This window comes from Meriones unguiculatus, chromosome 8 (genome assembly GCF_030254825.1).
Source record: "Meriones unguiculatus strain TT.TT164.6M chromosome 8, Bangor_MerUng_6.1, whole genome shotgun sequence".
Lineage (NCBI taxonomy): Eukaryota > Metazoa > Chordata > Mammalia > Rodentia > Muridae > Meriones > Meriones unguiculatus.
This window is the reverse complement of record NC_083356.1, coordinates 113,248,152-113,272,849: the sequence shown is the minus strand read 5'-3', so window position 1 is coordinate 113,272,849 and position 24,698 is coordinate 113,248,152. Positions and strand designations below refer to the sequence as shown.

General features: G+C 42.9%; 1 protein-coding gene across 3 annotated transcripts in view; it reads left to right on the top strand.

The window, feature by feature from the left end:
• Itprid2 (ITPR interacting domain containing 2) overlaps nucleotides 1-12,690 on the top strand; it is a 79,898-nt gene extending 67,208 nt beyond the window's left edge. The window contains exons 12-18 of one of the 3 annotated variants that reach the window (XM_060390394.1): nucleotides 632-709; nucleotides 790-917; nucleotides 1,287-1,437; nucleotides 2,507-2,572; nucleotides 3,119-3,574; nucleotides 10,823-10,941; nucleotides 11,488-12,690. In XM_060390394.1, the coding sequence (XP_060246377.1) occupies nucleotides 632-709; nucleotides 790-917; nucleotides 1,287-1,437; nucleotides 2,507-2,572; nucleotides 3,119-3,574; nucleotides 10,823-10,927 (984 nt within the window). In that variant the 3' untranslated portion in view covers nucleotides 10,928-10,941; nucleotides 11,488-12,690. Of the gene's footprint in view, nucleotides 1-631; nucleotides 710-789; nucleotides 918-1,286; nucleotides 1,438-2,506; nucleotides 2,573-3,118; nucleotides 3,579-10,822; nucleotides 10,942-11,487 lie in introns of all 3 variants that reach the window. The other 2 variants (XM_060390393.1, XM_060390396.1) reach the window with 2 other exon arrangements.
• The last annotated feature ends 12,008 nt before the right edge of the window (nucleotides 12,691-24,698 follow it).

Genomic DNA, 24,698 nt, shown 5'->3' with positions numbered 1-24,698 from the left:
CTACACTCGCATCCACACACTCTCATGCATACACACTCACAGTCACACACACTAAAACGCAATCACAATCTAATACTCCCATTCATTTACACTCATAAACACCCATTTCACACATGTGCTCATTCACACACATACTCACACGTCCACATTCACGTACACCCACAGTTTTCTTCTGCAGTTTTTCTTCCTCCCTGTGCAGTGAGAGTGAGTCGGCCTTTTGTCTTGCTGCCTGTAACAGGAGCGTAGGTCTTACTGAGGGGATATGTCCCGGCCTGGCCACCTCCAGCTTTCGCCAGCCTCATCTCCGTTCCTTTTGTTCACACATCTCCAGGTCTCAGTTTGCCTTTTCTCCTTACTTGCTCGAGGCAAGAAGGAAGTTCTGTGAACACATACATGTGCACACACGCACACGTCTCTTTTTCTTTTCCTCTTCCTCCTTCCAGGTAGTCACTTGGACCTGGAATATTGGGGAATAATCAGCAGTATTAGACTCCTTTCTTTTGTTGCTGATTACAGTATAAAACATTGTGGGTTTTGTGATAGTGCATGCCTTACAGTCACCTCAATGCCTTAGAGAGCTTGGCGGGCGTCACGTTGCCCTGGCTTTTAATCCTGTTTCCTGTGTTTGAAGTACCCACTGATGAGAGGACCCGATCTCGCTGCTGCTCCATACAGTGCTCAGAAGTCGTCTATTCTACCTCTTTATGAAGTAAGCGCCCTTTTAATTCTTTGGTTGCAAAGTCACATGTGTGTGGTTGAGAAGTGTAATGCCGTTACACTGCGTTTCAGAACGCCTTTCAGGAGCTTCAGGTGGTGCGGAGGAGCCTCAACCTGTTCAGAACGCAGATGATGGACTTGGAGTTGGCCATGCTACGGCAGCAAACCATGGTGTACCCTCACATGACGGAGGAGGACAGGTAACGGCTCTTGCTGCGCTCAGAGCCTCTTCAGAGAAGCAGGCCTCAGCATAGCTTCTTCAGAGCCCCGCTTTGTTGGCACTCCGAGAACTATGTGTTTAATGAAGCAGTGTAGGTAAGAGCCAGGCACACGGACTTGCCTGAGGTGTCCCCATGCCGCCAGTGTGTCAAGGAAGATGCTGAGCAGTCTGCTCTTCAGAGAGGGGACGGTGCAGGGAGTCAAGACCTAGTCGATACGCAGGCAAGCTTTTGTCTGCATGTGTAAAATGGCAGTTCAGTACCTTTCATAGGTCATAGTATTTCAAAGTGTAGTGACTGGAAATCTCTCAGCTACAATTTTCCAAAGTTGTGCTTGTCCCAATCTGACAGGTATGAGGTCGACCAGCTGCAGGCTCTGCGGAACTCCGTGCGGATGGAGCTGCAGGACTTGGAGATGCAGCTGGAGGAGCGCCTGCTGGGCCTGGATGAGCAGCTCCGCGCCGTGCGGGTGCCTTCACCCTTCCGCTCCTCTGTGCTCCCGGTACGAGCACTACGCTGTGGCGGTCCAGAGGCTGCACAGTGCGGCTGAGGACAGGAGCTTCATTTCAGCCGCTTGCTCGGATGCTGTAGAGCCATGCAGAATGCTCACATAGCACATCGCTCCCATACACATTAGTTTTATGTACAAAGTTTCATATTTAGTATATTTAAAAATACATTGAAATTCTTAATAATTTTGAGTAATAGAAAAAGCAAAGGTCCACACAGAAGTTATGTTTCTGAAGGAAAAACTCTAATGAATTGAAAGATGACTATTTTAAATTTGTGTTCCTGCTTTAAACTCCGAATAACATAATGTATTACTCCTTCACCCCACCCTCCCTTGTTTAAGTAAACAGTTGACCCCTCTGAATTTTTTCTTTGTTGGAGCTTAGTTCTTTTCTGTTTGTTTGTTTGTCTGTTTGGGGGCTTGTTTTTGTTGGTTTGGTTTGGTTTGGTTTTGCTGCTGAAGGATGGACTTAAGCGCTCCATGGCCTTCCTCAGACAGCGCCTCTAGTGGTCCACTCTGCTCCTGCCGGCCAAAGGTGAGGTCCTTGTAGGACCCACATACAGTCATAGCGAGGGGGACACTGTCCTTGCACCACACTATTGCTCGTCGTCTCTAGTGCTCCTTCCCATGGGATTTGGGTTTCACCATTACATTCCTATTGTTGCCAATATCTTTCCAGTTATAAAATGTGTTGCTTTGAAATTTTCAATTTTATCCTGCTTTTCTCATGTTTGATTTTGTTCAAATAAGTATATGTGTAAAATGTGGAGGAGAATGAGAATGGATATATGCATAGACAGTAATATTGCAGATCATTATGAATGCATGTGTTCATGATTCTGACTCACCATGCTTGGAACTGTGTTGGTGGGAGCGAGAAAGAGAAAGTTAGTGCAGCTGTCACGGTAGTACCTTTGACGGAATCCATGGCAGTGACCTCAGTGTGACATAAAGGGATGTTTCCAGGAAATAAGTAACCAAGTAATTTTATCATGAAGCATTTGCATTTGAGAAACTGTTTGTGCATGTGTAAGCCTGTGTATTGCGCTTCTCTTCGCAGGGGATGTGTGGCAGCCGAAGTGCTGATAACTTACTGTGCCCATCTCCACTGAATGTCATGGAACCAGTAAGGCACCGTCTTTCTAAATCACTGGGAAGGGGAGTCTAGAATCTCACGGACATGCAGCGTTCTCAGTTCGTATAAAATGAATGCTGAAGTACAGAATTTAAGAAGTTAAATTAATTGGAAGTGGGTTTGCCACTTTGAAAGGAGTGTCATTTTAGGCCACTAGCTAGCCTCATCACTGTATGGTGGGTCTCTATGACCTAAGGAGGTCCTGCACCATCAGAACATTTCATTTATACCCAAGGAGTGCTTCCTTTTGGATGCTGGTCCTCACAGGGCCTGTCATGTGACTGTGTTATATATCATCATTATACTTTAGACTCATTGGCAAAGCATTCTGAGTAGCTGTTTTAGTCTTCATTAATTACTTCTCCATGAATGAATGCAGACATCTCCTTGTTAAGTAGTAAAATTTTACTTAACTGCGTGTCCTAGGTTTTCAAGGTATGGCATGAGATTACTATGAGTTTAAATTTTTGTATGTGTGTGTAAATGATATTGACCAGTAAATAAGTTAATGAAAAAGAACAATGTTCTGGCCTCCAGGTCACAGAACTAATGCGGGAGCAGTCATACCTGAAGTCGGAGCTGGGCCTGGGCCTTGGAGACATGGGTTTTGAGATTCCTCCTGGAGAGAGCTCGGAGTCCGTCTTCTCTCAAGCCACGTCAGAGTCATCTTCTGTCTGCTCCAGCCCTTCTCACACCCACAGAAGATCCAGGGCGCCTTCTGGGAGCAAACCCAGGACCCGCGTAGTAGCCAGAAAGAAGATATTCCGAGCCTCCGTGGCCCTGACACCAACTGCCCCGTCTAGAACAGGCTCTGTGCAGACACCGCCGGATCTGGAGAGTTCTGAGGAAGCCGGAGCAGCTGAAGAATCCCCGCGGGCTGTGGGACTTACATCTCACATGGAGGAAGAGCCCGAGGATCTCCCGCCCGTGCCAGCGGCTGAGGAAATGCACCAGAATGTAGAGCAGGATGAGCTGCAGCAAGTCATACGGGAGGTGGGTGCAGTCCTCAGCTGCAGGTGGGCGTCGGGAGGTGGGTGCAGTCCTCAGCTGCGGGCAGGTGTCAGGAGGAGGGTGCAGCCCTCACCTGCAGTTGGGCATCGGGAGGAGGGTGCAGTCCTCAGCTGCGGGCAGGCATTGGGAGGAGGGTGCAGCCCTCAGCTGCGGGCAGGTGTCGGGAGGTGGGTGCAGTCCTCAGCTGCGGGCAGGTGTCAGGAGGAGGGTGCAGCCCTCACCTGCAGTTGGGCATCGGGAGGAGGGTGCAGTCCTCAGCTGCGGGCAGGCATTGGGAGGAGGGTGCAGCCCTCAGCTGCGGGCAGGTGTCGGGAGGAGGGTGCAGCCCTCAGCTGCGGGCAGGTGTTGGGAGGTGGGTGCAGCCCTCAGCTGCAGGTAAACATCTGGAGGAGGGTGCAGCCCTCAGCTGCGGGCAGGCATTGGGAGGTGGGTGCAGCCCGAGCCTGCATCCTCAGCTGCAGGTAGGCGTTGAGGTAGATTTATTCAGGTACTGGTACTTGGTAGACTTTGATTTCACTGTAGACAGTAGTTTGCAGAAAGCTTTGGATCAGTTTTCCTGCATTTCTGCAGATTTCAGACTTAATCCCACCGCCTTTTCCACCCTAGTGGAAGTTGTTCATATACTTTTAAGTTTATAAACTTTAAGTTTGAAAAACTTTATAAACATAAAAATTCAAACTTTATTATAAACATAAAGTATGAAGGTCTAAGGTAAAGCCCTTTAAACCTCTCATTTCCACACGTGTGAAATGAGGGATTACAATTTAGACCTCTTCCAAAATTAAAAGCTGTCATTTTATAAAGTTCCAATTGGCATGTGAAAAAGAGGAGGTTAATAATTGTAAAGAATCTGTTCTCTTTTCTTTGATGGCTGGAGAAGTGTAGAATTTCTGTGAATTGGTCATAGATTGATTATGGTATGAAAATGGGGTTCACGCTGGATGGCAAGAGCATGAGAAGCTAATGTGTTAACCAGAGTTTGGGTCACCAAAGGGACCACAAACATTCGTGGAGGTTACTAGTCAGGGTCCAAAGTTAACTGGGAAGATGCAGAGAATGACGGTGAGTTTCCCATCGCTGTGACAAGATGCCTGAGAAGAACAAGCTAAAAGAGGAAAGGTCTGCTTCTGTCGCTCTCGGGGGTTTCAGCCCACAGTTCTGCTGCTCATGAGCAGAGCTGTGGGAGAAAGCTGGGGTGGAGTAGGACACAGGGAGGGCGGGAGGGGAGGGGCCAGGACAGCACAGAGCACCCAAAACCCTGCGCCCGGGCTGCTGCTTCCTGCCAGGCCCCACCTCTGCCTCACTGTGTTGAGGGCCAACCTCTGGTGTCTGAGCATCGGGGAGAATTTTAGCTTTAAATTGGAACATTTTTGCCACAGAATTCCTTAGTGTAAACTAGTGCATCTCCTTTAAGGGGGGAGCGGCAAGGCAGACTCCACAGCGCTTCTGACCTCTTCTCTGTAGGCTGTGCACATTGAACTTTTGTTCTGTTCTCAACAAAGAGGAAACTTAACTAGCTTTACTTTTCTTTACAACTACTCCTAAAACTCCTGATGATAAACACCTTTATTTTTGCTGTTAGTTAAATAGGACAGTATATTCTATATGTAAAAAGTCACATTAGGGGCTGATCTGTGACTGAGTGGCAACATATGAGGCCCTGAGTGTGATTCCAGCAAAAGTGACATTAGGCATGTGTGTGGCCCTGACTGTGACCCCAGCATAGGTGATACACAGCATGTGTGGGGCCCTGACTGTGACCCCCAGCACTGCCCAAGTAAAAGGAAAAATCGAGAAACCAGCAACACAGTTTATACAGTATCCTAAGGACATTAGGAGCGAGATAAGTCAAAATAAAAGTTCGGCCTCCACATTTTCAATCTGTATTTCCAATGTAAATGTGAATCTGTTGTACCTTTAGAATCAGTTCTTGGCACAGAATTCTCCCTTTTAAGGGCCATTGATCATCGGGGGCCAAAGATCGGTGCTTGCACATATGGAGCCGTCATTTATTACACAGTAGAAGCAGGAAAAGTACGTTAAAATCAACAGTGAGCTCTGCTGTGAATGCAGAGATGATAGTGTCTTCCTGAAAGTGTGTGTGCTGTGAAAATGTGCAGTAAAACCTGTAGGACTTGTTGGAGTAGAATAGGATTGGAAAGATGATATTCCAAACTTCATCAGTGACAGTAAAAAGGGCAGAAAATATAAAACTACTCACAGCAGTAACGTGGTTCTATCCATCGTCAGCATCAGGAAGCAGATATACTACAGTGAAATGGTCCTTGACCCTGGAAACGTGTGACTTGTGCTTGTGACATAGGGGTGGGAGGTCGGAGCTTGTGAGCGGCTACCGTGAAGTGGAAGGTAGCTCTGGAATCTGACCAAGCTGTAGTGCAGGCGTGAGTAGGGGTGGCTGGTGCACAGCACTGACCTTGCTGCCAGATGTCTAAGTCGCCTGCATTTTGTGCTCTGGAGTTCCTGGGGTCAGCTGAAAGCTACTTTCTGCGGCCTCTTGTGTGTCTCAAGGATGAAAGGCAAACAAGCATGACATTTGTGTTACATGCAGATTGTTAGCCTGGATTTCTGGCGTGTTGGAACGTACTGGAACAAATACCCATTTTTCAAAATCAGCATAGTTGCCTGTTTCTCTTTATTCTCCAGACACAGCTGCGAACTAGTAGAAGGTTTTAATTCTATGCATTCATTTGTCCTACAAATGGAGTTATTCTTGTGAGCCAATTGTGGCTGACTAATACTAAGCTAAATGCATGTTCAAGCTCCTCGTCAGGTATGCACGTGAGTAGGAAGCCATTCCATGGTGCATGTTTATACACGGGACAGCACTTGAGTTAGATTACGTAATTGCTCTACCTGTGCTGCATTTGCTAATGGCACATTTGCTCTTTTTTATTTTACTGGTTTTGATATTTTTTGTTCCTTTTAACTCACTGGGTTTGAAGTCCTCCTGAAGACTTGGCTTTCTGTTGCTTGTTTGGCACACCCCTTTACTGCATGCCTGAGTCCTCATTTTAAAACTTATTGGCCTGGTCCATGTTGCAAGTAATTTCCTAGGAAGAAAGCGTTCGCTTTAGACCAGAACATTGATTCTTTGGCCAATAGCACAGAGCGTAGAAGAAGTCATTTGTTTCCATTATGCTGCCCTGGTCCTAAAGAATTACTTAATCATTTATAGGACTCTCCCATTAAATATGAAAGATGCTATCCTTTGTCAACAGTTAAATTGGAGTGGCAGGCAAATGTTTGACAAACTTTTCAGAATGTGTCACTCAACCTTTTCTGAGAAGCCATTCAGCTGAGAATATGGCAACACTTGAAGGAGACCTGCTTGACACTTCCCTTGCTGGCCTCCGAGAAGAGCTTACCTGGATATACAGATGAACAGGGCACACTTACCAAGTCGAACTTGAACGTACTTGAATAACTACACTGGCTCATTCCAGTGGCTCATTCACTGGCTCACTAGCTAAAATTCAAAACCTGTTTATACTGTTAACATAACTCAACTAGTTGATTCTATGTTTGTTTATAAAATATTTAAAATGTTGATTATTCCATAATCCATTCATTTCCAACCGGTAACCTTGTAAACTTAAATGTCTGTGGTACTAAATTTCAAGTTCTCAAGCTTATTGTATCTGCTCCCAAGAAAATAAAATTTGATTTTTATCTTCCCAGTAAGTTTGTGGCCCTTAACCCCATTAACAAAGCCGCCATTCAGGAAGGCACAATCTAATCTTGGATGGCGGAGCTTGGCAGGTGAGGGTTACACTGTTCAGCAGGCACTTTCGGGAAGTTTTCCTGCTGCACTCCTGCGTGGTGCATGCGCACAATGGTGTCTCTCAGGCCTTTGTCTCCATCCCTGCACCCTGTGGGGTCTTAGAGTGCTTTGCTGCTTACAGTGCACTCATTGAGTGGAATCCCACTGTGGAAGGAGAGCATCCACAAATCCTTCCAGACAAGTGTTTAACACAGTCTTACTTACACTTGTCACACTCAGGATGCTCCTTGTCTGCCCAGACTGTACACCTCGCAGTGGGGCAGAACAGGCCTTAGAATTGGCCTGAGCCATTTGTGACGTGCGTAGATCAGGTCTGAAACCATTTATAGAGAGTTTAGAAATGCACATATGCTTAGGAAACAAAGGTGATTGATAATACAATATGTGAAAATTTGCTATTTTCACAGAGGCAAATTCAACATCAATGTCAAGACTACGCAGAGTCTTAAAGCTTTTTGTAAGGTTTTGTTTATTTAAGCTTCTAGGCTTGAATTACACCTGTCGGTACGTCTGACATGTTTAAACACGTGTTTGGTAAAAACACAAGCTCTCATGTATTCCCTTGGAATCCTTTAGAGACCAATTAAGGGGCCAGGCTTTGGGCCTCTAGGCACTGTGTAGATGTAGCCACACATACCACCCCAACAAGCCAGTGTGTGGAGTAATAAACAGCTTTTTTGAAACATCATCTAGCCTGTCCACAGCCTTTTGGAAATTGTGCTCACAAAGGTACGAACCATACTAGAATTTTCTTATCTATCTATCTATCTATCTGTCTATCTATCTATCTGTCTTTCTGTTCACTTTACATTCCAATCATAGTCCCCTCCTTCCTCTCCTCCTGGGCCCACCCTCCTTTCCTCTTTCCTGTATCCCTCTTCCCCTCCCCCACCTGCCCATCCCAGCACATGAAGATTTATCAGAACTGAGCTCATTCTCTACCCCTGCCAGGGGGAAGGGCTCAGAAGCATGTAAGAGAGTCCTAGTCACAGACAGCCCCCGCTGGTCTGGACCTAGGCCCTACACATAGGTGCCCGGTGGAAAGCTTGGTCTTCATGTAGGGCCCCTAGAATTGTCTTACTCTGACCCCTCCTGTCTTCTCTAAAGCATGGGGAACTTTAGAACAAATTTATTTGTCGATAATTCTTTTGTAAAATGGCTTATTACAGGCCTTGTGTTATTTTCAGAGCTAGTTTAAATATAGCTACTTTTCTTTCTCTTGTTTTATTGTTTGTTTGTTTTTATTTGTTTGTTTTTTGAGACTGGCTTTCAGGATATAGCCCTGTCTTTCCTGGAGCTCCTCTGTAGACCAGGCTGGCCTCCAGTGATCCACTTTCTTCTGCTTCCGGTGTTAGGATTAAAGGCCTGTGCCAGCACTTCCAGCTTTCATTTATTTATCTGTTTGTTTGATTGTTTAGTTAGATAGTTAATTAATCGATTGTGAGACAGGATCATTTTCTGTGTTCCTTTAGAGTAAAATATGCTCAACAGCAGAGATTCATGTTTTATTTGCATGTTTGTTTTCTTCCTTATTGAAACGGGGTCTTGCTCAAGGTGGTTTCAGTCCCCCTGTCTCAGCCTCCCAAATGACCAAGACTGCAGATACATATCACCTTGCTAGGGTCTTTTCCTTTATGCTTTATGCTAGTAATATCTGTGTTACCCAGCATGCTTAGCATTCATTTTTAATTGGTACATCCTTAACTAACTAGTTGGCTAGTTTGTGTTTTGAATGATGAGCAAGAAGGAAATGTAACCAGGTTGTCCATAGAGTCACTTTAGAAAGCACTGCCCATCTTCTTGTAAGACAGAGATTTTCACTGGGTCCTTTTCTGCATACTGCATCTGCTCTGTGTATGGTACCCACAAGACTCTGGTTTTCATGTTTCATACCTGTTTAAAAATGGATCTAAAGTCCTATAAATTTCAAAAACTTTGTTATGTAATGTTTTACGAATGTGGTAGAAGGTAAAGTGATATTTATCTGATATTTATTTATATGTGGAGCAAGGCAGATAGGTGGCTGATAGCAAAGAAACATTTTATTTCTATTGTCTCTAGCTGTGAGTCTAGCCATCTCTTCAGCCTTGTTTTGCTTCTGTGAAGAATCATATGTAAGTCAATGCTTTATGTTCCAGTTTTGCATGGCAGAGCCATTTTTAGAAAGACTTCAATTGAGATGTTTTCAGGATGTATTTAGGAACGTTTTAGGAAATAGATCAGGCTGACAGGAAACTGTGGAAATGTAGAATTTTTAAGAGCTAGTTGAGAGTAGCACAGTGCTAATTTGGGAATGCATTATCAATTTACTTCAGGAAATGTACATTTAAAGCCTTTACAGAGAGCTCTTTGGAGGTGAAGCTATGTCATTAGAAAGAAAAGGAGGAAGGAGGCAATGTAGTATTTAGACATCTGGACAAGAAAATCCTAATTAGAATGGTCATTGCCTCGGGTCTGTTTGCTTTTTTCGCCCACAAAATGGGATTCGTATTCTTGCTTTGTGTGTGTGCATATGCGGGTGTTTATTTGTGCGTGGACATGTGCATTCCTGTGGAGGCCAGGGACAAGCGCAGGCGTCATCCTCAGGAGGCTTCTGCTTCATTTTATGAGACAGTCTCCCACTGGCCTAGGATTCCTAGGCAGGCTGGCTGGCTGGCTGGTCCCAGGCACTCACCTGCCTCTACCTCCCCAGTGTCTGGATTACAAGCTCAGCTCACCACACCTGCCACGCGATCTTTGTTTGTTGTTTTGTTTTCTCATGGCTTCTGGGAATCGGAGTCAGATCCTCATGCTTGCATGGTAAGCATCTTACTGACTCCACCACTTCCCTAACCAAAGACAAAGGCTCTTCCTAAGTCAGACAGTGACAAGTATGTCATATCACTAAAGAGAAACAAGCAATTTTTTAGCGAATGGTTGTTCTCGGTATGTGTATATTTAAAACATAAGTATTTATTAAATGAAAATTTCTTCTGGCCACTTAAAATGTGTGTTAGGTTAAGACAGTACATAACTTCTGTAGATATTCTTTTAGCTGGCAGAAACAGGCAGAGTATTTCTGCCTGCACATCAGGTTTTCTTAGCATTAATTGCATAGATCCTGCTGACTTCCTGACATCCATAAAATGCAGCATGGCAAACCTCACATTTGTTCCTAGGAGGCTGTTGTGTGAAGTAGCTTACGAGAGAGAACTGTGGTTTCATAATGCCCGTGGCTGGGCTGTCCTACCCTAGACCTGGAGTCTGATGCGAGCTGTGGGATGGGCCTATCCTGAAAGTGCCTCTTTGCGTTTGTCACACGGAGGCTGCTGTCTTCTCTCCGATTTAGCCAGCTGCCACAATTGACTGGTATATATTTTATCTGAAAACAGAAAAACAATAGTGTAGTCATATTGTTAAATGCATGTTTTTTCCTTTGGCCATTATAGATTAAAGAGTCTATTGTTGGGGAAATTCGACGAGAAATTGTAAGTGGACTTCTGGCAGCCGTGTCTTCAAGTAAAGCATCTGGCTCTAAGTCGGACAGTCACTGAGAGGAGCATGCTGGGTAATGTTTGTCAGTGTCTTCATGTGATGACATGAACATTCACATTTGATTTGTAACTGTTGTTACTTAGTGCAGTCTGCTATCTCTAGCTGAGTTTTTATTTTTATTTTCATAACATATGTCATAGTTATCCTGTGCTATGAAAGCCATGTACAACCCTTTTAAAGTCTAGACAACTCAATTTAAGAACAGAATTGCCTACAGTCTGTGCTTACATTGAAAGTCACTGTAGCAAATAAATCCTGGAGTTGGGGTTTAGACCTGAATCTTACCTTAATATTAATTAAGTTATATTTCAAATGTATTATGGGCAAGAGTTTGAGAATTAGTCAAAGAAATTTATTATTTTCCATATTATTTTTGTGTTTTAAACAGATATGTGGATTCACTTATAATTACATTTTATTAAATAAATAATAGATGATACATAGGCATAGAGATATCTATACATTTATGTATTTACTTGAACAAATATAACATTCCATTTAAAGAACTTCTAACATAGTATCTGAAGGATGTTTAATGTTCACTTTTCCTTCTCTTTAGGGTTGGGATGGCTCCCATTAACTGTAACACTGGTGTTGTCAGTGGTTTCTGCTGGTGGAGGTATTGTTTATCCTTTGGAAGATCCTTCCTACTGAGCTGAGCTGCTGTGCACATGGACAGTGCATTTCTGTATGCAGTGTATGATTTCTGCTATGCATAAAAAGTTTAAAAACATACATAGAAACTTAGGCGTTTTGCTGACCCATTTCTAAACTATCAGACTGGCCATTTGAAAGCCTAGTATTTATTTGTTGGTCAATATTGTTCCAATTGATATCCTATGTAGAATTAATTATAAAACTTGAAGAGTCCCAGATGTAACCAACTTATAAATAACATATTTCTGCAGACTAGCTTCTACAACACTGACCTCTGTGAGGTATTTACTGTGCAATAACAGATTCATCTTTTGAGAGCTTGAAGCAACTGATGACTTTCCCCTCCACTGCTCTTCATTGGGGTCACTTCCAAGAAGACAAACTGTTGTGTTGTAAAAACTGCTCTAATTCTTGAGGAAGCTACTGAGAAGCAGCTGGGTAGATCTCATGAGGTTCCTGCAACTACTTCATGTTCTTACACTGTAAACCTGTTGCTTTGCCCCAAACAAATGTAATTTCATGAGAGCTGTGTGCCTCATGGTAGACAGTGTGTACTCTCTGCATTGTAATTTCATTGTAGCTATGTGCCTTGGGGTAAGCACTGTGTACTCTGCATTGTCCGGATGTCTTACTTTAAAGTGTTTCTTCTGTCATTTAGACTAAATGGTATTGTCAAGATAGTGGGGCCTATGACTTGAATGGATAGACTAGAACTGAATAAGCTGGTTTTTCTTTTTCAAAAATGAGATTTAGACTTGTTTTTCTCATGCATAAATGATTTTAATTCAGTTTTAACCAGTGAAAACTCTTGGTTTTCCTGAAAGAAGAAAGAAAGGATTTCCTATCTGGTCTTATATATGTGAAATAAATGTATAATGTAACAATCAAATGTTATTAGAAATTAATCTTTTAGTATTTGTAATTTTCAACTCCTATTATGTTTCTTTGTGTGAGAAATTTTAGTCAAAAGTGCTTGAAATGTTAGCATTCTTTGAAAGAAAATCTAAAAGGTTTATAAATATTTGAGCTATCACACAAAGGCTGATCTCTTAAAAAAAATACGAAAAACCCCATTAAAACAATAAAGTATTTATTTTGCCTAAAATGTTAATTTCTTATTTTGAGCTGTAACATGAAGAATTTGGATTGAAGGCTAACCAATAAAGTCTGAAAGGCTTATTCCCTCACACTCGGCTTCTGCAATGCTTTTAGGAAGGTCAAGGCTCCACCACCAAGAGGACACTCTTGGGCTCAGAAAGGTCCAGGGCTATGATGCCATGTAAGACCAGGTTGAACCTCTCCTTAAAGTGTGCAGTTAAACTATGAAGAGCAGATAAGAAGCTCGGTATGGCAGGCATGCCTGTAATCAGTACTGGAGAAGTAGATGCAGGAGTTCAAAGCCAGCCTGGACTTACATGAAACTGTCTGTCATAAAAACAAATGAAAAAGAACAGATATTAAAATATTACTGAGTCAAATTATTCAGCAATTTAACCAGTTGACAGTGGTGGTAAACGCTTAAACCAGACATTCCACATGAACAGGAAGTAATACAGGCATTAATGATTTTAATTATTCAGGCTTTTAGCCAATTTCAGTTTATTTCTAACAGAATAAGACTCCCAGGTTTTGATGGTCAAGACTGGTGGTCTAAAAACTGAAATACTAGGCTGAGCCAACAGACCCATCACTTGGCACGTGGACACAGTGAATCTCATCACTGTTTCTCTGTTTCTCTGAGCTTGCTGGGAAGCTGCCGTGTTCAAGCCACCATGCTGTATAGAAGGAGCAGAGAAAGAGGTGGAAATGGATGCGTTTTTAATGTAAGGTATGTTAAGCTGTGTCCATTTCAAAAAATTGTGAAAGTATAACTTCAAGCAGACAGAGAAGTCTATCAATGTCTTTTGGTTTGAGTGAAGTTTTAAGACTAAAGACAGAGAACTGGAGAGTGAGGTTATGTCATTCAAGAGGGACATTAGCGAAGAGTTATCCACAGCACCAAAAGTGAGTTCACGTGCCTGGTGAGAGCCATGTTTTTAAAGACCGCCTTTGCCAGAGCCTTCCTGAAGAAGGCTCAGCAGAAAGCCCTGAGATTACTTTTGAAGTGTTCAGGCACTCAGTGACACCAACCATGGAAGTACGTGCTGTACCACTCCTTTTTGGGAAGTGACCGGTGATGGGAAGTAAGGCCGTCCATGCTAAACACGACCGTCTATTACTCGTGTTCCCGAGTTACATGTTTAGTAAATCCATGTACAGATGATTCATGGCACCTTCTATTATTTCTACAGTCCAAAGATTTTATTTTTCAAAAAGCAAAAGCACCTTTTAGTATTATAAAGCAGATTCTAAGTTAGATTCACTAACCTATCACAGTGTGTGGGGACACAGAATAATTAGGATCATCACTTAACTCTCAGTTGTGAATATCGAGATTTATATTTGGTCAGAAATTATACCATTTTCATCTATTAATATATACAAAATACAGGCAATCAAATAGAGGCAATGCTTATTCAGACCACTCCATGTGAGGACAAATTGAGATGGCATTAATAATGAGGAACGTATTTTTCCATATGAAGATAAGCCCTGCCTGACAGGGCTCTCAGCTGGATGACGTCATGGGATGAGGTGTGGGAGAGGAGAGCCCTTCTCTTGTGCTGTCAGTGCTACCCTGGTGGCAAGACAGCACTCCTCACAGCCTAGCTCATTCTCTCGTGATCCCTGGGGAAATCTTGATCTTCTGGGCTCTCAGCTCCGTCTCCCAGGCTGTGGTTAGCCGTGGTGTAAAGCATCAGTTCAGGTCCCACTCCTGTTCTCTGCCACATACCCTCATCCAGGTCAACACACTCAAGCCCTCCCTGGCTGAAGCTTACAATGGATACAGCGTCAGCCACAAGTAGTTTCCCTCCCACTTTTTTTTTTTAAGAACAGAAAAGTATTTAAATGACAAATGTTAAACATTCGTAGTTTTATTATTTTCTAGTCTAAAACCTCATCACAATTAGACTTATTCAACCTTCCTACCCCATTCAATAAAAAAATTGAATAAAAAGAACTGGTAGTAAAATTTCTTTTTCTTTTTTTAAATTTTTAATTTATTTTTACTTTTAATCTATGTGTGAGTGTCTCTATCTCTTAGGATGTGCTACACGTGTGTGGGTGTCTGTTGAGACTGGAAGATGATATATACTTAAGCCTATCACTTATATTTGCTTCATAATTTTTTTTTCTTTTTTGGTTTTTCGAGGCAGGTTTTTTTTTTTTGTTGTTGTTGTTGTTGTTGTTTTGTTTTGTTTTTGTTTTTTTTTTTTTTTGTGTGTGTGTGTAGCCTGGCTGTCCTGGAACTTGCTCTATAGACCAAGCTGGCCTTGAACTCAGAGATCCACCTACCTCTGCCTCCCAAGTGCTGGGATTAAGGCATGTGCCACCACTATTTAGAAAAGTATTTTTGTGAAATATAAGCTATACAAAACAGCTTTCAAAGTCTCAATGGAGTAAGGTGGTTCAGGCCTGTAATTTTATCACTTGAAAAGCTGAGGCAGGAGTTTTGTCATAAGGTCAACATGAACCTTTCACACAATACATGGGAGACCAGACCGGCCTGGACCATAGTGCAAGATTTAGTTTCTAAATAAATTAATCCTTGAAAAACTGAAGAGGTAGATAATGGGTTCTTAAAACTTGAGAAAAAAGTGGAACAAATTAAGAATTTATTGTTTGTGGTGTGTGTGTTCATGTCCATATGCATGTGTGCACTAGGGACCAGAGGTCAACACTTGAGTGTCTCCTTCAATCACCGCCCACTTTATTTTCTGAGACAGTTTCTCACTGAACCTGAAGCTTGTAGTCTCAGCTAACTGGTGGGATAGTAAACTCCAGGGACCCACCTCTCTGGAGCACTGGGATTACATAGCTGGGCACCACACTGATGCTGGGGATCAAACGTAGGTCTCTGTGCTTGGGTAGCAAAGAGCTTCCTCCTGAGCCATCTCTCCAACCTGACTTTATATCACAGAAACTGCAAACAAAATATAGTCAATGCAGACCACATTCTAACTGCTTTCTGAGAGGTTCAGTGGTTAGATTCCAGTTGATGTGTGGTGGCCAACTGATTTTCGACTTGATGTAATTCTGAAAGGCATCAAGTCTGAAATGAAATAAAAACTCAACTGCTAGATATTAGAAATATTTCAGACTACCATGAATGAAAATACTACGTTGGACTAGGCTGTGTCTTTGGTAGGAGGAAATGGGTAACTCCAGCCAGGAGATTAGGCACAGAGTGACATTTAACTGTGACTTACCTAAGACACAGAATCAGGAAGTAAGGAAATCCATATTTCATGACCTTGATATCTCTTAGGACAATGAAAAGAGAAGCCACTTTCGAGAGGTGGTGGCCACTGCCAACTTCCTGGTTTCTAATTCAAACAAGAAACATTTGCGCAGCTTCAAAATATTCTGACACAATACTAGATACACCTGCCGTATGGGACAAGTGCTTCTAAAATGGCCTTCACTGCTGTGGAGCTTGGAAGCTGCTTCTCTGAGACCTCACACTGTATGCTGTAACAGTTAATCCTGCTTGACTGTCTTGAGTTGCGAGAGTGACTATCATAAGTTTTTACATAAATATGTCATGATCTCACCCATGTGAAATCTAAAAAGAAAAAAAATGTTAATCTCATGGAAATTGAGACTAGTGGTTACCAGAGGCTGGGAAAAGCAGAGAGGAAGGAGTAGTTGGGGTGTCTGAGCAGTTACTGGCTTGCACGATGCTCTAAACCCCCAATACTGAAGAAAACTAGAAAGAGGCTGGAATAAGGAGCCATCCATACATGAGTCCTGTGTTACAATTACACCAGCATGAGAAAGTGACACACTAGAGTGACTTAATGATGTACTGTGTATTTAAAAAGAGACAATAAAAATAACCAAAGATCTTAACAGTAAATATAGGCAATATATATTTAATCTGACTAAACAATGTACAGTGTATACATCATTGCATTGACATCACACAGTACTCTGTAATGTATATGATATTTATGTATATATATGTATATGACTTTAGAAATGGAAAATCAAAAAGAACTTTATGCATACAAAGTCCATTCAAAGTTTGTTCATTCCTTCATAATGAAAATACTTATTTGGCTTCTCCTTGAGAAGAAATAGATACATGACCTTATTATAATGTTGAATTTAGGATGGCTGTGCTTGACAAGAATAGGGAACAGAAAGACTACAGTTATATCTGTAGCTTAGACATATGATTTAGTCACAGAGAAACAAAAATACTGAGTTTCAGGTTTGTTTGGTTTTTTTTTTCCTATAATTTAGTCACCGGGAATGGGAATAAGGAATATATCCCTAAAATCAATGTCCTTGTGCAGACCCCTTTCCTCTTTCTACAGCAGACTGTTGTGTGAGGATGAGACTAACAGTACCTCTGTCCCATTTACTCTTCAGAAACTTAACTGTTCTTTCATAAGATCTGGAGTTTCAGGTTAGAGAGATGGCTCAGTGGTTAGGAGCACTTGCTGCTCTTCGGGAGGACCCATCCTTACTTTCCAGCACCCACACTGGCTGGCTCACTGGAATTCTGGTTCCGGGTGATATGATTCCCTCTTCTGCCTCAGTGGCACCTACACTTGTGTGGAAGGAAGACAAACCTAAAAAGAAGGAGCCGTGGAGAACAGAGGCTTCTGGCTTCCAGCCCTAGATGAACTCCTGCACAGTAGGCAGCACCAAACTAGTAATCCTGGGAGTCGGTTTCCCTGAATGTACTTTGCAGCCTCCAGTAAACTTCCATCCACAGGTGACAGCACATAGAGATGACTCGTTCCTGCTACACATTGCCAAAATCATAGGTGCATGAAAAATGGCCATGGTTCAGTTCACTAACTTTGGAGATAGTTTGTTTATGTGTCTGTTGATAGCAGCTACAGCTCTGTATACAGACATGAGATGCTGCCATAGTGAAAAACCAGTGGCATTGGCTTTGGAATGGCATTTTCAGAAGTCAAAAAGTCCTCATGTAGTGAAAGTCTGAAAGGCTTCAAAGAGGGTTCAGCGAAGGCTCATGGAACAGAGAAGACATTGTAAGGTAGAGGAAAGGAGTGGCTCCTTTGGCGACAGCATGGAGTCTGCCCTCGTGAACATCTGATAGCTCAGAAAAGAGGAAATATACCTACTAAAGTCAGCAATGTGGTTAAGAAGATTTCCAGGTGAAGTATGAAATATGCTAGAAAAGATGCTAAGTGAGGTAACCAGAGCCAGAAAGCAAGCATCAAATGTTCTCTCTTATCAGAGACTCCTAGTTCCAAACTCCACATGTAAGTATAGCCCTCATCCCTTGTCAAGGAAACTTCTTGTGGCAGATGGAGATGTTACAGAAAATAACAGAATTGTGGGCATAGAGCCAATCCAGCTGCAGTTGTAGATCCAGCCCCAATGGGTAAATCCATAAAACAAGACAGGCATCTAAGGTTTAGGGGACGTTTCTGGAAGAGGAGGCAGAGCGTAAGGGCCAGCAGATCAGGGAGTTTGCTGAAAGACTGTGTCTCCTGATAGTATCAGAAGCTATACCTATAAAGTCTCACCAACATGACTGCCCTGAGCAAGGGCAACAATCGAGAGTCATGCCGAAGTTGACAGCACAAGTCCACAAGACCTCAACCCTGCACAATCCACAGGTAACTCAGAAGTGCTGAGACTGGGAGAACGGCCCAGGGAGGAGTACCGCAATGGGTTATCTAGTATCAGATGGTTCACCCCTAAGACAAAGCACACAAATAACATCATACAGACAACAAGGTATTCAGAAATCTATATCTACATACATGTGCATATAGACATGTAACAATAATTAAAGAGAAAGAGGCCATGAATCTGAAAGAAAGCAAGGTTTGGAGGGAGGAAAAGGAAGAGAGAAATGATGAAATTATAATCTCAACGAAAGTAAATCTTTTAAAAGAGGAGAAATGGGCCTGGGTTTTTTTGTTTGTTTGTTTGTTTGTTTGTTTTTTTCTTTCTCAATGACATATAAAGAACAAGAAATGCACTTAAAAAATACACTTCAAATAGGATCTGAAAATGTCTACTTAAAACTGTGTCATATATACCAGATCCTCATTAGAATTACTAAGAAATACAGTTCTGGAATAGATAAACTCCAGGTTTGCGTCCTTAAGATCCTTTGTTCAGACCTCAGAAGGATTAAAAGGAGTGGCTCATAAAACATTTCAAACACTGAAGTTTCTGCGAGGACTTTTAGAAGCCTGCCCACCCACAGCGCGGCTGTGAAATGATGGAAGCTCCAGGAACCACACAGCACTGTGGAAAGAAATTGGGAGAGAAGGGCTGCTTTGGGGATCCAACTTTTGTCTAATGGTGTTGGCTGTCAAATGATACAAGAGAAATCTCAGAGTGTTAAAGAAAGTCTGCACTTGAATCAAAGGCAGCAAAATGATACAAAACGAAAAGGCCACTGGATCTCCGGAGTTTTAGAATTAAGCCAGTCCATCATAGCTCCCCACCATACTCTGGTAAACATGGTGATTATAGTGTCTTAAAAAAATATGGAAGGCTTGAAACACTACAATTTCTCAGAACAGGAAAGTGGCAGTGTTATGTCTGAACACGGAATCGTTTGCGGATTGTGGGAAATAAAGCAGGCAGCGAGTGTTTTATCAGATGGGGCTAAGACAGACTGAATTTTGGCAGAACCATATTCAGATGGTGATGGGGGATTTTCCGGTGTGGTTTCTGACTCTTGCACTGAGAGGAGGTATGCTGCAGTCTAAATATGTCTGAACTCTCCATACATTTACACACGGAGTGGAAGTCACTGCAGCAGCTACATATTTGGGATTGTCTCGGGCTCTGGGTTAAGTATTCCTTTTCTAGTGCAGTGTGCATTTTCAGTGTCTGAAGTAACTCTCCCAGTACCAGCTGAGCTGCATTCCTTGTAAAACAGTCTTGTTATGGCAATCCCAGAGACCTGAGCCTGGGTGATAACTTCCAGAGTGAAGTGTCCACAAGATGAAGTGGAAAAATAGCAGCAGCTCATCTTTTTCTCTGTCAGCCTTGTTTATGTAAACCTCTAAATGAATGAGCCTTGCTTGCCTGTGTTTCCAGAGCTTCAGAAGGACATGTATGGGGATCACAGCTGAAGGCTGGCATCCCCATGCAAGCTCTGTACAGGTGGATTTCTGTGCTGCCATGGCCTTCATTCCTTTTGGGTCTAAAGTTATTTCCTTACAGAGAAACATACTATGTCCTAGTAGCTGACTCAGGACGTCTCATTGAGTAAAGGTGGAATCTTCTTGTATTTTCATTTATTCTCATTTTTATGGTGAAACCTAGGGAATGTCCCAATGGCTTAGTCCCAGTGGCTCATGGAGGATAATGTTTTTTTATATTATGTTATGTTTAACTCATATATATATATATATTACATATATATATATATGTAATTTCAATAGGAAGAAAAGATCCCTGGCTTACAATCTCTTTACCTCAGACTTACACTGTTGTGACTCTCTAGCCTCAGGGGAAGCTGATTCTGGTCTCTGAACTCCATGGGACTCAATTTTGGCCTCATATTTTGAAGGCTATATGAGGAATTAATGACCCTCCAAGACAGTAACCATCTCTGTATCATAGGCCTTCTGGGAAAGTGGCTGTGATGCAGCTGAGGTTTCTTGGGTGGGAATCCATCATCTTGTTTATGTAAACTGTCTTCTCAGAACATGGACTCTGAGCAATGGTCTCAGGAAGGTAAAGCACTACCTTTGTCTAGGTGATCTTTAAAAACATGGAGGAAAACTTCTGTGAGTTCTATGATTTAAGTAAAATGCCTATTTAAGATTATAGACATAGGGTGTCTGGGCCTGAGGTGAAAAAATGGCAAGTTCAAAGACAGTCTAGATTGTCTTTCTCAAAATAAAATGAACAAACAAGAAGCAAGTGATCTAAAGCAATTGCTATGACTAAGTCACAGTGAGGTTAGGAACTCTAAACAACAAAATGGCACCATCGAAGCTGATATTTTCCCCATGAGTATAATTGGTGCTGTGCCCACATATGGTGGCCCTTCCACTAGGGGCAATGACAGCGTACCAAGGGCCATGTCCTCAAAGGAGAGCGACCCTCTCTCTGCATACATCAACTGCCAGTAGCAGCTTTTCCAAAGGTGAGAGCCTCAGGGCCCCTTCCTGCCCACACTGGAATTCTGACTGGCTTCTGTAGGTCTTAGAAAGGCAACCAGAGCTGCTACGAGCTGATGTGCACAACAGCCAAGGCATTTCCGGAAGCCAGAACTCCACGGATCCCCTCGCTCTCCATTTGCCGGCTCTTAGCGTTCTTTCTGCCTCCTCTTCTTCAATGTTCTTCCAGCCTTAGATGGGCAGGGCTGATAACGGATAATTCACGTGCGGCCTAGTACTCAGTGTCACTTATACTCAGCATTTTGAGCAGTTAGGAAGTTTCCACATTAACCGCCAACCATGGCCAAAAAAATCTTCTGTGACCAAAGGTGAGAACAACACAGATCTACACGGATAATTGGCATCAAACCAGTCTTTTTCTGCTGATTTGTGGGCATTCGTAGTTGTACAGTAATCTTGCTTTTTATGTGCATAAAAGAATGAAGATCCTTGGAAGAGAAAAGCAAACAAAACTGGTTGTGAGCAGAGAGGGAAAGTTGAAGTTGTGTTTGGTCACAGCGAAGGAAGACAAGGAGAATGTTCCTTGGTACCTAATGACTGTTACATTCATAGTTTAGATGCTCCTGGAGCCCAGAATCTGTTAGTAGCAGTTTTAAAAAGTGAATTCCCAAGACAGAGAAGAATGTAACAATGCCTAAGGAAAGTTGGCCCCACACAATGCCTCAGAAGATAAGCGCTGTGCTACACGACCCATGTGTGACTTGCCAAAAGACAAGAACATGCCTCTGCTGACATGCCCATGCACCCCAGCTTGAGCACTGGGACAAGGCTGCAGACTAGCCAGATTTTTTGTATGAGGTTTGGATTGATTCTTTGACATTTCCTCCTCTGCTGAAACCCCAGCTCAAGCCAATCAGGATTATGATGAGATTTAGTGTCTTAACTAGCAAGGCAGAGGTCCTCAGCCCGTGGATTGCAGCCTCCTTCACAGGGTCACATATCGGATATCCTGCATATTAGATATTTGCATTATGATTCATAACAGTAGCAAAATTACAGTTCTGAAGTAACAAAAAAAAATTATATTTATGGTTGGGGATGAGCGCAGCGTGAGGAATAGTACTCCAGGGGTGCAGCATTAGGAAAGCTGAGAGCCACTCACAGTTAGGGAATGTTAGTCAGACCCCAGCCTGAGAAGTCTAGAGTCAGAGAAGCTACTAGAATAGGATAAAGAGAAGCTACTAGAATAGGATTTCCGCTCGCTTACATTGGCTCCTGGTGGCACAAATATGACTCTAAAACACCGTGCTCCTTCATAAATGCGTTTATCTGGCATGATCTTAAAAGAGCAGACCTACTCCAAAGGGAGCTATGGCATTTGAAGCAACAGGAGATTTTCCAGGTGCTTAGAATGGCGGTAAGGAGAGAACACTTGGGCAAGAGCGGGTGTGCTGCCTTGGTCTTTAAGAGAGAAGCTCCAAAACCAACAAATCAACACTTCGAGCGTCAGAAACATGTCTGCAGCTCTAGAGAGCTGAGGCAGCGTTACCAGTGATGAAAGACGCTGCAGAGGCCTGGGCTAGGGTTTCTGCAGTGCAGAAGGGGCAGAGCCAGACACAGCTCAACAAACCGCCCAGGGCTCTGCCTATTCCACCCATCCTCCACGCAGAAAGAAAGGAAGCCTTGACTCTGACTATGGAACCAGATGTTGTTTTCTTTATGGAACTGGACTCTACCTTTGTAGTTACTACAATAAACTGGATTGGCATGGCCACAAGATCATCAAAGAATAAATTTTAAAAGTCATGGGCCCATGAAAGCTTTTGAATAGTTAGAAATAATACAGCATTGTCTGTTTACTTGTTACCACCAACTGAAGAATTACATAGTCACTTTCAATGACTCTGCAAGGTAGGCATTACTGAAGTAGAAATTCTGCTCTTCTACCCTGTAATTGAGGAATCCGAGCCTCACAGAGGGTGTTTCTGGGGCTCTCGTCAGTAAACATCAGAGGAACAGGGTTATGGAACATGTCTGAAACGCGCTCACCCTACACCATGCACTGTGGCAACCAACACAGAACTGGAGAATTTGAAGAAGGAATAGTTTAGTCAAAGAGCTTTCATGAAATGGGAGTAGCTCAGGAAAAGGACTTTTAAAGTGAATAGGTGCTTATTAACCAGAGAAGAGAGAAAGGGGATTTCAGGAGAGAAGTGACTGAACAAGAAACCAGCGGCTGGGAGGGGTTCAGGAGCCTGCTGTGTCAGTCATGCAGACAGACATGTGTGTGGAGGTCAAGGTGCACAATGAGGCCTTGCTGGGGGCAGAAGCAGAAGGGCTAATGTACACGAGTCTCTGCTCGGATTAGATAACACTAATGGATGTTATCTATTGATAACACTCAGTGGAGACGCCAAAGCCAAAGATCAGAGATTTGAGCATCCTTTAGCACACCTGGAGTGAGCTACAGAAACAGAAAGGAGGTGGGAGACTGCGGAGGTCACACAGTAAAAGCACAGGACAGGTCCGGAGGGAAGAACGGCCTGACTGACAGGAACCTGAGGAAGCAGCAGCAGCAGCTCAGGTGAAGCAGAGTGAAAGCAAGCTTCGGCCAAGCTGAGACGGTCCTGAACTTTCTGCCTGTGAGTCCCTGGAACCTACACTCTGCGCGGTCCACTGACAAATGAGCAGTCTTTTTCCATCATGACATTAGTTGTCCTCTTCCTAATGGATTACAAGTGAGGTGGCTTTTGCATTTTTCTGGCTCTGGTGTGCTTTATAAGCCCTTGGGGCTGCTTGTCCTGGTATGATTTTAATGTGCTCATGTGTTCATATGGCCCCAATCACTCTGCTGAGTTGATAGGGTGCTATACTTTTGTGGTTTTAGAAATAACTCATTTGTTCATCTGTGCCTCATGGATGGTGTGGAATAGGTATTTGTTTATACCCACAAAAAAGGTACAGTCATCCTGACTCTGTATTTGTACTTACAATGTTCAAATGTCACTTATAAAATGGAGTCCCTTGGGGGAATGGCACGGCCTGGAGACCCTCTTGTTTTAAACAACATGGAGTGTCTCTGAGCAGGGCACAGCCTGATTTCAACGGAGGGTCTAGTCTGGGAACTGTGGTCGTCTAATTCAGATGTAAAATAAACAGTGGGAAGGGATGGGATGTGGCAATCTGGAATGATAGGCTTTTTTTTTTTTAAACATTGTTCTTGTCTTCACCCTTCTTTAAAACTGCTACCCATTCTCTGAGGGAAGGTGGAGATATCCATCTATACATTTTGAAAAGTCAGCATTGTGTGCAAGAGACTCACCCATGTAGGGTGAAACTTGGGAAAGCTTTTGAGAGACTAGCTAGATCTACTTTCAGGTCTTCTCCAGTTGTGGGAACACAGAGTTCCAAATTTCAAGTTTGTTGTCTACAGAGCAGGGAGTTATAGTCCTGCAGGAAAGAATAACTAGAGACACGTTGTGAATACATGACATCGATAAAGAAATTTATTTTACTTAAAAGCACTGTATCTGTTGGGCACCGTGTCACACACCAGCAATCCAAGCACCCGGGGCCGGGGAAGGCTGAAGCAAGAACACGATGAGTCAACGCCAGCCTGGGCACGACTATGACAGCTAGCCTCAGAAAACAACTCAGGGCATATTGACATGCCAGAAGGGAGATAAGACGGACAGCAGTGAGATTAATCAGAATATATTACATACATTCATAAAATTATCGAAAAATAAATTCCATTACTAAAAGAAAACCAAACCAACAAACCAAGCATCAAAAATGCTGAGTCTAAAGTGCCTGGCAGTTGGCATTCCTGTCCTCATTTTGTGTGCCCCCTCTGTCTTTCTGTAAGTCAGATTCCTGCTGAAGCTCCATGGAGGAATGTTTACCATTCAGGGCATACCTCGTTTATCTCCTC